The sequence below is a fragment of the Microtus pennsylvanicus genome, chromosome X (assembly GCF_037038515.1).
Source record: "Microtus pennsylvanicus isolate mMicPen1 chromosome X, mMicPen1.hap1, whole genome shotgun sequence".
NCBI lineage: Eukaryota > Metazoa > Chordata > Mammalia > Rodentia > Cricetidae > Microtus > Microtus pennsylvanicus.
This window is the reverse complement of record NC_134601.1, coordinates 87,210,567-87,224,330: the sequence shown is the minus strand read 5'-3', so window position 1 is coordinate 87,224,330 and position 13,764 is coordinate 87,210,567. Positions and strand designations below refer to the sequence as shown.

At 37.5% G+C, this 13,764-nt stretch overlaps 1 protein-coding gene across 4 annotated transcripts in view; it reads left to right on the top strand.

Moving 5' to 3' along the window:
* Kif4a (kinesin family member 4A) overlaps positions 1-13,764 on the top strand; it is a 122,527-nt gene that overhangs the window by 57,149 nt on the left and 51,614 nt on the right. For 3 of the 4 annotated variants that reach the window (XM_075957090.1, XM_075957092.1, XM_075957094.1), the window contains exons 10-14: positions 1,973-2,105; positions 4,966-5,024; positions 5,129-5,243; positions 10,900-10,956; positions 12,862-13,047. In XM_075957090.1, the coding sequence (XP_075813205.1) occupies positions 1,973-2,105; positions 4,966-5,024; positions 5,129-5,243; positions 10,900-10,956; positions 12,862-13,047 (550 nt within the window). The remainder of the gene's footprint in view (positions 1-1,972; positions 2,106-4,965; positions 5,025-5,128; positions 5,244-10,899; positions 10,957-12,861; positions 13,048-13,764) is intronic. The other variant, XM_075957091.1, reaches the window with a different exon arrangement.

Here is a 13,764-nt window from a genome sequence, read left to right as displayed (position 1 = left end):
TCCCCTAGTTATTTGCCCTTGGCTTATTTAACCTCTTTGTATATTAGTTTCCTCAACCATGAAATGAGAATCACAAAAGAACGTACTTAATGGGGCTGTTGTGAGAATGAAATATTTAATGTACATAAATGTTTATTATAGAGCCTAGCACATGCTACTGTGGAAGTATTCACATATTTTAGTAATGTTTAAATATTCCAGTATTAACCTCAAATTGTAGTGAAGAGTCTTCTTATAAGTACTAAATTTTTCTTGGAAAAATGAACAGTTCTCTTAAGTATGATTTCTCCACTTAGAGAAATATTTTAGGAAAAAATAGTGAGTTAAAAGTATCACTACTTTGAAGCTTCTTGAATGATATGGAAGTTTTCAATTTAATGATAAGGGAATAAAAAACAGCATTCTAAAATAATGCTATGTATGTTAATAGTTTTTGAATGAAACATTCCTTCTAAAGAGTCTTGGCAAAGTCTTAACAGGGTGATAAGAAACCTTATTGTGTGGCCTTGCTATTAACTTTTTGATAAAGAGCAAGTTTAAGAAGTTAAGATCTCTGAAAATTGATTGAAGTCTAAAACTAGGTGAGAGGTCATGTTGTATTCCTGAAATCATTTGTCATTTACTGAGATTGTGAACAGCTGCTCCCTGAGCACTACTTCCTCTGTCTGTCTGTCTGTCTGTCTGTCTGTCTGTCTGTCTGTCTGTCTGTCTGTGTGTGCACGCATCTGTCTGTCTGTGCATGTGTGCATCTGCAAGTGCAAACACCCATTCATGCATGTATGAAGGACAGAGGTTGTCATTAGGTACCTTCCTTTATAAGCACTTCACCTCTTTTTTTCAGCTAAATTTATTATTTGTAATTGTGTGTGTGTTTGTGTGTGTGTGTGTGTGTGTGTGTGTTTGTGCATGTGAGTGCTGGTTCCCTGGACGCCAGAGGAAGGAGTTACAGGTAGTTGGTTGTAAGTTGTCTGCTGTAGATTCTGGAATCTAAACTGCAGTCCTCCGCAAGAGGAACAAACTCACTTAACCACTGAGCCATCTCTCCAGCTCCTGTCAACCTTAATTTTGTAACAAGTTTTTTCACTTAACCTGGAATTCATTGATTGGCTAGACTTGACTGGCCACCAGTGAGATCCACAGTCCTATCTCTGCCTCCCAGCACTGGAATTACAACCACATTCAGCTATGCCTTGCTTCTTACAAGGGCACTGGGGATCCAAACTTGGGCCTTTGTGCTTGCAGAGCAAGCATATTTTTCCAGAGTCGTGTTCATGAGTCCATGGCCTCCTTAATTCTTAATGAGGAGTTAAGGGTGGGAAGAATGGGAGAATGTGTATTTTAGATAGTTAGCCTTCATTTCGTAAACTGCATGACACAAATAATAGAAAAATCCTAAACTGTGATCCATGACAAAAGTTAATCATGAAGCCAAGCAGTGGTGGGGCACACCTTTAATCCCAGCACTCGTGTGGGGAGGGGAGGCAAGAGGCAGGTGGATCTCTGAGTTTGAAGCCAGCCTGGTCTACAGAGCTAGTTCCAGAGCTAGCTACGGCTGTTACACAGAAACCCTGTCTTGAAAAACCAAAAAAGCCAGGCGGGTGGTGGTGCACGCCTTTAATCCCAGCACTTGGGAGGCAGAGGCAGGTGGATGTCTGTGAGTTTGAGGCCAGCCTGGTCTATAAGAGCTAGTTCCAGGACAGGCTCCAAAACCAGAGAAACCCTGTCTCAAAAAAAAAAACCAAAAAAGAAAAAAAGAAAAACCAAAAAAAGTTAGTTATGCTTATTATATAGCCTTATCTGGTTTTGAATTGTTTCTTCTTCCAAATTGTGAAGTACTTGAGTGCTTTTCTTATTCATACATTAATATGCTGCATGATTGAGAGGATAGATAGTGGTGGCCTTTTGTAATGTAGTTTTACCCCAATCAGGCCATCAAATGTATTTTTCTAAAATTTTACTTTCTTTGTTTTAGTGTGGAACCATCAGAAAATCTACAGTCCCTGATGGAGAAGAATCAGTCTTTGATAGAAGAGAATGAAAAATTAAGTCGTGGTCTGAGTGAGGCAGCTGGTCAGACAGCCCAGATGTTAGAGAGAATCATTTTGGTGAGGCTCCAAAATTCAAACACCAACACTTTGAATGTTTATTAGCTTCATTTCTAAAATATTTAACATGATTTGTATTGTAAAAGACATTTATACAGCATGGTACAATTAATACTTATCACTACAATTAATCTATACTAAGTCATTTTAAAATAGGTTTGTCATAAAATGTCCCAGAGGAAAGAAGTGAATTCCTGTTACCCTAAATCCTGCCCAGTTTTTATCCACAATACAGCTTGAGCATCCCTAATCTGAAATCAGGCAGAAAGCTCTGGGTTTGCTTTCCAGTTTGCACAAACTAGATGTGGTGTGTACTCCTGTCAGTCCAGCTCTTAGGAGGTAGGGTTCTGAGGATCAGATATACAGCAACATTGTGAATTTGAAGCCTGCTTGGGCTACATGAGACAATGTCTTAAGCTTGTGTACACCCTCAGACTATGTTAATAAAAATGTTTGTGATGGAAACATAATGAATTTCATGTTTAGATCTGGGGCTCATTCTTGAGATAGCTTGTCATGTATACAAATATTCCCAAATCTGAAAACCATTTGAAATTTGAAGCATTTTTAGGTCTCAAGAATTATAGTAAAGGAATATTCTACATATGCCAAGTAACCATTCCTTCATTCCACTCTGAATTCTCTCATTCTCTTTGTCTAAAGCTCTCACATTTCATATTTCATCCTAACAGCTGTCATGGGGAAGTAAAACAGCTGGGAAAATCATTTGAATTAATTTTCCATATGTTAATTTCCAAATAAGTGGTTTGCTACGTGACTGATTACACCACTTTCAAATCCTGCTTGTCTGATTCTAACCTCATAAATCAGTCGGTGCATGCTGACTCTCTCACTACAGTTTTCCTACTAGCCTAAGTACAATTCAAATCTTAGATTGTATAGCTATTGCCAGAAGGGAAACAGTTTCTACCAAAATGTAACTGTACCTCTGTAATGTAAACACTTCATGCAGGAGTGCTTTCTAGTTAAGGAGAAGGAAGCTCCTGAAAGTTTTCTTTAGAAGTGACCAAATCCTGCAGCCATTTTATTGTCCTCTACTAGCAAAAGGTGCAAGTGGGATCTAAAAGAGTTTTATTTTCTATTTTAGTGCCTCATTTTTTTGTCTTTAAAGTGGTATGTTTCATAAGTATGTGAGTATGACTGACATAGTAGATGATACTTCTTTTTTAATTATTTTTTAAATTTATTATTATTATTAATTTATGTTCATTGGTGTGAGAGTCAAATGCCCTGGAACTGGAGTTACAGACAGTTGTGAGCTGCCATGTGGTTGCTGGGAATTGAACTCAGGACTGCTGCAAGAGCAGCCAGTGCTCTTAACCGTTGAGCCATCTCTCCAGCCCCCTAGATGATACTTCTTATTCTAGCCATATACCTATATGACCTTTATAAGGTTGTTACAATGGCTCCCTGATAAGCTTATTGTTTTATTTCCTGTCAGAATTGTCTTTCCCAAATCTGTTGTAGCATCCAGGTTCTCATGAATTCTCACGAATTCTGTGATTGAAATAATCATTCTTCCTAAAACATAGATGCCTTCTGTCATTTATTTTTTTACTAGCATTATTCTTATGCCTTATCTTTTTTCTTTCTTTCTCTTGTTAAAAAATAGCCTACCATATCAGATAATATAATTTTACTTTTAAAAAATCCTAGCTCAGAGAGTTCAGTTTTATCCCACGCCAAGTACAATGGCACGCAGTTTTGATCCTACGCAATCTGCTGGCTTGGTGGGAGCCTAGCCAGTTTGGATGTTCACCTTCCTAGATATGGACGGAGGGGGGAGGACCTAGGACTTACCACAGGGCAGGGAACCCTGACTGCTCTTTGGACTGGAGAGAGAGGGGGAGAGGAGTGGGGGGAAGGGGAGAGGGGTGGGAGGAGGGGGAGAAGAGTGGGAGGAGAGGGAGAAGAGTGGGAGGAGGGGGAGGGAAAAGGGAGGCTGGGAGGAGGTGGAAATTTGTTTTTTTTTTCTTTATTCTTCTTTTATCAATAAAAAAATGTTAAAAAAAAAATCCTAGCTCAAATTGATCTGAGGTCCTTTTATGTTTAAATACTCTAAATCAGTATAGTTTTTGACCTTCCTAATGTTTCAACCCTTTAATACAGTTTCTCATGTTATGGGGACCCACAGCCATAAAATGACTTTCATTGCTACTTCATAACTGTAATTTTGCTACTGTTATGAATTACAATGTAAATATCTGATATGCAACCTCTGTGAAAGGGTCGTTCAACACTCAAAAGAGTTGTGACCCACAAGTTGAGAACTGGCTTCTCTTAAATGCTAGGCCAGAGAGTTGAGTCAGCAGTTAAGAATACTTGTTGTTCTTGCAGAGGTCCTGATGGTTTACAAATTTCTGCAACTCCTACCACAGCAAGGCTCTCTTCAGGCCTCTCCAAGCACTGCACACACATGAAATACATAAATATATGGAGGCAAAATACTCATATACATAAAAAATAAAATAAATTGAAAATTCTAAGTACCGTGAAGGAGGCAGTTGAAACAGCAGGAAGTATTATTGGTTTTCCTCAAGTTGCAAAGTTCTTTCTGAAATCAAGGCTTCACATTCTAACCCATAGCCTGAGCTTCATAGAAGACATAAAAATCCAGCTGTTTAGCTGTTATTTTTAGTAGCTCATAATTTTAGGGCTAATTTTCATAAATGCTAAAAAATACCATTTCCTACTATATAACCAAAGCCCACTAAGTCCTCTCTTATAGGAAAAGATATAGCCCACTACCTAGGTCTTCATCTACAGGGTAGAGGATCGAGCATAATTAGGTGAAGTTGTCAGATACTGCCATTTATCATCTCCTGGATCTTTGTTCCAGACTGAGCAAGCGAATGAGAGAATGAACGCCAAGCTAGAAGAACTCAGGCAGCATGCAGCGTAAGTTTCCGATGAGGTATTTGTTAGCAATTTAAACCATCTTCATATGTAATCTGGCCTTTGTGGTATGATTAACCCTTGCGTTCTTTTGCTTGAATTTTTAGCTGTAAAGTGGATCTTCAAAAGCTGGTGGAAACATTGGAAGACCAGGAATTAAAAGAAAACATAGAGATAATACGCAACCTACAACAAGCGATTACTCAGCTGACTGTAAGTCAAGTAGGTGCACTGTAATAGGCCTATCACTTTCATTCATTCCTTGACGCATATACACATTTCTAATTCTATGAACTTTTGCTGAAATACCTAAACTGAACTGTTTGAGACATCATGAAACACTGAATATGATCTGAACATTAAGTTCTACATTAAAACATTCATAGGTTTTATACATATATATGTATAAATATACATAAATATTTCTGTATTACACCAAGCCATGGCACTGCAGACCTATAATTTTGTCATCACAATAGATATGAGACTAAGACATGATTCATTCTCTCTCAGCAGAGACAGGAACATCACAACTTTAAGGCTAGACTAGACTACATAATATTCTTTCAGAAAACAAAGAACCACTCTTATTTTATGGATGGAGTTCCTGTTTTAGAGCTTTTCTATTTACATTCTTCAATTTATTATTCTATAGCATAAATGTATTTGTAACTACCTAAGGGGAATTCTGCCCTCTTGGGAAGAGGTTTATATTCTCCTAGAACAGTGAATTTTCCATCTCTGGTCTTGCCAGTTTGTTATTTCTAGAGTTTCTGGCGTGTTATGACAAAATCATCCAAGAGATTTAAAAGAGTAAATGAAAAAATAAACTATTATTAAGTTATGGAGGTCAATTCTAAAATAAGTAAACCTCTCTAAAACATTAAACCATGGTTTAGAATGAGAGATGCTATAGAAAACTTGAGATCAAAACTGTAGTTTACTTATCTAAGAAACAGAACATAGTAATGGGGAATGTGGGCTCCAGAGCCAGACCTAGTCAGGTTTAGAGCCAACTCCGCCATTTACTAGTTATGAAACCTTACTTACTGTATTTACTGTCAGAAAGAAATAATTCTAGGTGACTTAGGTTGAGGTTAAAGACATTATTTCAGCTTATGCACATGTGGGGAGGACTCAAATACTACGTAACTTCCCAAAGATTGAAAGCTTTATAAGGTGAAAAGAAAAAAGGTGTGTGTGGTATCCTTGTGTTTTGGCTCAGGTGGCAGGTTTTTTTTTAAGATTTATTTATTATATATAAAGCATTCTCAGTATTCTGTCTGTGTGTATGTCTGCAGGCCATAAGAGGGCACCAGATCTCATTACAGATGGTTGTGAGCCACCATGTGGTTGCTGGGAATTGAACTCCTGACCTTTGGAAGGGCAGACAGTGCTCTTAACCACTGAGCCGTCTCTCCAGCCCAGCAGTTTTTGTTGTTAATTGCTGTTGAACTCTTGGTTGTTTGAGTTTTCGTGTCCCTTCCTTAGGAAAATGTCGATTCAATCCTTTTCTGGAAGTTTTCTAATTATTTTTGAGACTTTATTCAGACTCTCTGGGTATAACTTCTTCCATTCCTTGCAGACCAGGTCTCACAGCAACCCCCCCCAATCCTCTGGTTCTTACAAGCTTTTTATGCCCACTTCCATGTGTTTCCTGAATCTTACAGGCAGGAATTGTTTTGCAAATGAATCCATTGAGACTGGGCTCCAGAACTCTGCATTTTGATTGGTCATGATTTTCTGTAATGATCTCTATTGAAAAAAGAAATTTCCTTGATGGGGGTTGAAGAAAACCTAGGCCTCAGCTCTACACAAAGAACTCCAGGCAACTAAGGAATGCTGGAGACAAATAGTCTTCCCCAGGGAAGAGCATACCAGTTGCTTATCTGATGCCCAATGCTTAGCTATGAAAGCATATATATACAAGTAACATGCAGACTGAGAAGTGTAATTGTACTTTCTTATGTGGACCGCTAGCCTGCAAATAACAACACAGAGACTTCTTTATTAATTGTGAAAGGCTGACCATTTGCTTAGGTTATCCCACTAGCTCTTATTGCTTATTTTAACCTGCTTTTATTAATATATAAATAATATATTCTGCCATGTGGCTCAGTTACCTCTACTCTGTATTGTATGTCCAACCTCTTCAGTATCTCCCTGGCATCTGCTGCACACCTAGATTCCTTCTGCTTTTCCTTTCTCTCCCCAGAAATTTCACCTATCCTCTCCTGCCTAGCTATTGGCCATTTAGCTCTTTATTGCACCAGTTACAGCAGCACATCTTTTTACACAGTGTACAAATATCCCACAAAAGAGATAGTTATATATAGGAATATATATGTGTGTGTATGTATACATATATGCATGTAAGTAATCAATGAAAAAAGAGACCATAAATTTGAAAGAGAAAGGAGGATATATGGGAGGGTTTGAATGGAGGAAAGGGAAGGGAGGAAATTGCATAATTTTACAATAATTTCAGAAAGAAAAGAAAAATAATTTATCGAATTAAGCCCAGCACTTGGCGGGGGGGAGGCAATTGGGGCTCAATGAGCTCAAAGCCAACCTGGTCTACATAGCAAGTTCCAAGCCACCCAAGGTTACATAGTGAGAATAAAAATTTCTTTTTATTGAGAAGCTAGAGAGATGACCACCATTTAAGAATACTCATTGCTCTTGCAAAGGACCCAGGTTTGGTTTCCAGTTTTAGGGAATCTGATGGCTTCTCTGGCACCAGGCATGCACATTACACATATATAATATCCAGGCAAACACTCACATGAAAAAAAATAAATAAATCTTTAAAATTTCTTTACTCAAACTTTATGGTTTATGATCACTGGCAGAAATGACAGCAAAAGATTGGAAGAGGCAAGATCTAAAGAAAACAAATACTGAGAAATTTCTCAACATCTGCCTTAACCTTTTATACATTTGCATATGAACATTTTTGGAGGCAAAAAGAAATACTTCCAAAAGCCAAGAATTATTGAAATTTAGAAGATGGGAAGATTTTGCAATACTTGCTGAAGAATGGCTAGCACAAAAATAAATGCTTCTAGTTCTAATTCTGTTTAACTATATCTGAAAAATATAAGTTAACCTTGTGAGTTGTCCCAGAATTATGATAATGTAGGGTACAGAAACCTACTAGAGCCAAAATTTACAACCCCTGAAAATACGGGCTCAGGACAGCAGTGTTCGTTGCCACACCAACTTTAGAGAATTTCATACTTCTTATTTTTGAGATCTGAACTACATGAAAGATGAAGCAAAGCCATGGAATGAACTTAATACAATAAACCATCCTCATTGAAGAGCTGGCAATAGAGCTGCAGCCTGGTATGCCTGTAGGCAGTTCTGTTAGTGGTGACTGGCTCAGAAAAACTCTGTAGAATTGCTGTCTACCACTAAAATGCACTTGGCACACACAGTAGGGGAGTGCTAAAGATTGCCACAAGCTGATAAAGTTCTTGGCTTCCCTCCACCATCATAGTTAATCAGAGTAAACCCTTTTATCCAAGGCTCCTGCTGGACTCTTGAATTAGAGTTTTTCTTCTCTATTGTCTAGAGACCCTCCCAGTTACATATTTTTTAAATACACAACAATATATCCCCATGACTTTTATTAAGACTCACAACAGTGAAAGCAAAGTGTTTCAAATGTAAGTACATGTGCCCTTCATTCTGAATTAAAACTATTTTTATTTTAAGTGACAGGTGAACACCTCATTTTTAGTCATGAAGGCAACCATTGTTCCTGGACGTTCCTCCTGGGGCTTTAGGTACCAAGCTGTACCCTTAAAGTATAATTCAAGTAAACTTTGTTGTTGCAGTAATCTGTGAGGAAAATCAGTCATTTCGTTCCTGCAGAATCAAGTACGATTTTTGTTTATATCCCCTCTTCCAGGACAAAGTCCATATAAAGTATTTTGCATGTCTTTTTTAAACACATACTTCATTTTGGAAGGCTCTGCTATTAATTGTAAATGAAGTACCCTGCTTTTGATCCCCTATCACTTGAGTTGATCATACTTTTTTTAAAAAAAAAAGACATTGGAAGTTGCAGCCTTAGATTGGGTGTAGAAGAGGAGAAAAGGACTTGTTAGGCTGAAACAAAATCTACTACTAGATATTTTTGGAAGTCTTTTGGTGGGGAGGGTTCTGAGACAGGGTTTCTCTGTAGCTTTAGAGCCTGTCCTGGAACTCGCTCTGTAGACCAGTTAGGCCTCAAACTCACAGAGATTTGCCTGTCTCTGCCTATGGAGTGCTATATTAAAGGTGTGAGCAACCACCACCTGGCATAATGTTACATTTATAATTGTGAGAACCGAGCCATTCTGTGATTATACAAAACACATCGCCATAGCCATGAGCTGAAATGTTGGCATTTTGAAATTTCACTGGTCCAAAAGCCATCTAGTTTGGTCTTGATCCTCTAAAAGGTGCTAGGAAAAGTCTTTAGGCTGGAAATGTTGGTGACTACCGTAATCCCAGAACTTGGGACATGGGAGCAGGAGGACAGTGACTTTGAAGGTAGCTATATGATTTCCAGGAAGTACATTGCAAGTGGCTGTTTCTAAAAAGAGCCCCCAGTGTTATGAGCTCTTATAATCTCTAATGGTAATATAAATATATTGAAATTTTAACACAGGAGAAAGAAAGGGTAACCACTAAGCAATCCTAGATTGGTGCCTCGTTTTTTAAAGACCTTTCCCTATGCCTGGAGACTTGCCAATGCTGTACATTAGGATAAGAAAGAATTTGCAAACACTGAAGCTTCCTTTGAGTTCTCTTTGATCCTCACTGGTTAGGAATTTCTGGGCAGAACAAGGGAAATGCTTTACAAACAGCACTCATTAAAGGTCCATCTCCTGACCTTTAAGGTACTAAGATTGCAACTGTGTGTTGTTTCACACAGCTGATACAGATGCTGCATGTTCTAACCCTAAACTCTGACAACCAACACTTGTCACCTCTAAACTCCTTCACCACATGACTTCCTGAGAACAAAGCTTTCTTCCTAAGCCTTCAGAATCACTGAAGCAGAAGCAGTGATATATACATTACAGTGCCGAGTGAAGTGTAAATTTCAGTGATGAGAATAGAACTGCTCAGGTGATTGTCTAGAAACAAATTCGTCCTAATAGGTAGTTTTTAGTTACCTTTCTAGGTGTTCCAGTGCACAAAAAAGGATTAGCCATTCTCTACAAGGGAACTTAACCTCCCAAGGTGCTTATTCTTTTACTCCTAGTAACTACCGACAGCACCATCATAGGATGCGAACAACAGAGGCCACAGGACCATGTGCAACTATGAGTACATTTTTTTCTGGCATACTCAATCTAGGACATTAGTTTCCCTGTCGAGTGAGAGCTTGCCATCCTGCCTGACTAGAAAATAAAAGTCAAAGCCAGCTCTTCATTCTGTCTACTTTCCTGATGTGCTACCATTATTTTATATCTGTTTTTTGCTGGTATGTCCAGAGGAGTGGCTAGGCTTGTACATTAATAGAGACTCAGTGGGAGAAGCATAAAAGTAAAGTATAACTGTCTATAAAATGGGTTAAATTTTGACTAGTTAGAATGGTTAAATGTTTCACTCGGGCTTAGTGATCTTTGCTCTCTTACTACATGATCTTATTTTTATCCCTAAAGACTACACAATTACCCTTTAGAAAAAAGAAAGCTTCCTGAGAGGTGGGAAATGGAAACAATTGCTGTTATGTTATCTCTGAGTACAAAATCAGTCCAGTACCATAAATGACCTCTGTGTATACTTTAAAAATATCACGTAAAATCAAATAAGCAGTTAAAAAAATTGTAAATTTGACTTCACTTTTTTTTTCTAAATCAAAACATTTTTGCTACAGGATGAAGCTGTTGCTTGCATGACTGCAACCATTGATACTGCAGTAGAAGCAGACACTGTAAGTAATTGACCCATTTGAGTGGAACCTGGAGCTCTCATTGCTGCTTCCTATAGCTTCCTATAATTGATCATTTGATTCTGTGATTATTACCATTCTTCATAGAATACTCTGGAAATCTAGAAATCTTAAGAGTAAATCTGTTTCATAATACCTCAAACAAGGATAAGCTCTATTTCTAATAATTTAACTAGTAATGAGCAGCAGGACTTCTCAGGGGGCATCATGTTTCATTTTTCAATCTGGCTTATTTTCTATTAGGTGGTAGAATTCTGTTTCAATTACCCAATAATTCAAAACAAGGTAAGGAACAAATAATGACAGTGTCAAAAAAGCATTTGAGGCCGGGCGATGGTGGCGCACGCCTTTAATCCCAGCACTTGGGAGGCAGAGGCAGGCCGATCTCTATGAGTTCGAGACCAGCCTGGTCTACAAGAGCTAGTTCCAGGACAGGCTCCAAAACCACAGAGAAACCCTGTCTCGAAAAACCAAAAAAAAAAAAAAGCATTTGAGGAAAATGTTTTCTGAATATGCTTTTCTATGGATGGGATGATCATGTACTCGAACAAAGAAAGGAAAATGTTTAGAGTGTTCAGATCATATTGATAGATAAAGTGTATCTGTTATTTACTTTGATTGAAGGTTATACAGTAAAGTAAAAAATGGAAGTTTGGTCAGTGGTTTTTCTTGAAGCAGCTTTTTACTCCCAAGCAAGTACATATTAGTAATATCCTTATTTTGAATGAAACAAGATAAGAGATAAATTAAGTAATAAAAGTTAGCTGTGTCAGAATAAATGAATCTTTTTCCATTTCCAAAGTGCCATTTCCCATGTCTTCTCTTCTTTGGGGGCCTCTTGAGATGAAATGAAAGTAAGGATTGTTTGTCAGATCAGTATAGGAAAGAACAAGAAAACTTGTGTATATTAGAGAGGATTATATGAGGAAAGGAATAAACTCCATAGTTAATTTCAAGTGTTTCAAGCAGATATTATATGATAAACCACAAGAGTGAAAGAACGCAGGTATTGCTGATAGAAAAATGGCTTTGGGGAGTGAAGTAGTATTTTAGGAGCTCCAGCTTCCTGTATCTCTTACAAATCTGTATTAGTCAGGATTCTTTTAAGTAATAGTAATAGAACTTATAGAATCATTCATAGATAGATAGATAGATAGATAGATAGATAGATAGATAGATAGATAGATAGATAGATAGGATTTGTTAGAATGACTTACAGGCTATGGTCCATCTAATCCAATAGTGGCTTCATATGTATGCAAAGTCCACGAATCCAGTATTTGTTGAGTCTATAAGGCTGGATGGCTCAACTGATCTTCAGTATATGCTAGAACCCTGGAGAAGTAGGCTCTAATGCCATTGAAGGAATGGATTTGCTAGTGAGTGCAGGAGAAAGCAGGCAACAGAGCAAGTTTCTCTCTTCCATATCCTTTATATAGTCTTCTAGCAGAAGGTGTGGCCCAGATTAGAGGTGGGTCTTCCACTTAAAAAAAGAAAAAAAAGGGGGCTGGAGAGATGGCTCAGTGGTTAAGAGCATTGCCTGCTCTTCCAAAGGTCCTGAGTTCAATTCCCAGCAACCACATGGTGACTCCCAACCATCTGTAATGAGGTCTAGTGCCCTCTTCTGGCCTGCAGGCATACATGTAGAAATTGTATACAAAATAAATAAATAAATAAATAAATAAATAAATAAATAAATAAATAAATAAATAAATAGACATACATGTAGAAATTGTATACAAAATAAATAAATAAGTAAGTAAGTAAATAAATGAATATTTTAAAAAAAAGACTGGCGTGCCCAGTCATTTTTAGGTTTTAGTTAATTTTAGATATAGTCAAATTGACAACCAAGAATAGCTATCACAAAATCATTATCTTTTCCAGCAAGTGGAAATCAGTCCAGATACCAGCAGGTCTTCTACTGCTTTCAGCACTCAACATGCTCTCCGTCAAGCTCAGATGTCCAAGGAGCTGATTGAGTTGAATAAAGAACTTGCATTGAAAGAGGCACTAGCTAAGAAGATGACTCAGAATGATAGCCAACTACAGCCCATTCACTTCCTGTATAAGGTAAAGTGTTTTCTCCGTCAGCAGCTGGTCGTGTCTACCATCATTAACTGATAGAAAGAAGACAAGCACACCACTTTTGATAATGAAAAAAACAAGATAATGTGCACGGTGCACCTGGAATTCTATTATCAGGTTTTCTTAAGGATACTTTCCTTACAGGGAATGTGTAATTTTGTTCCATTTAATGTACTGTCTCATTGTATGCCATGGGCATGTGATAGTCTGATAATGTTACCATAAATGTAGTCCCTACTTATAGAATAAGTGTGTTCTAATAAATGTGTGTAGTTTCTAAGACTGTTTCCGTTCTGAAAGTCACTTGCTGTTTTTCAAAGTTTGTTGAAATGTTTTGAATACTGCCTACTCTTCATGCTTGTTAATTTATACAATTTTTGCCTCATTTTAGTGGAATTACAGGAGGAAGGATAAAAATGTAGTTCAGTTGTCTATGGCAAGGCATACAGTACAACCCTTTTTATGTCAAATGTGTTTTTGTTTTCCAGGATCAATAAAAGATTGCTAGTGAGTCTCTCTTATACTACCCAGAAACATGGAAAACAAGTTTCTCTAGGGTAGTTCTTACTCTATAATATAAATAATGAGATATAGATGAAGGAATGTAGCTAGTCTTTACCCCCTAGGAACCAATTGTAAAAAGAAATACTCTTAATAAAAATAGTACCTTTTAATTACAGGTAAATCATTCCTTCTCTTTCT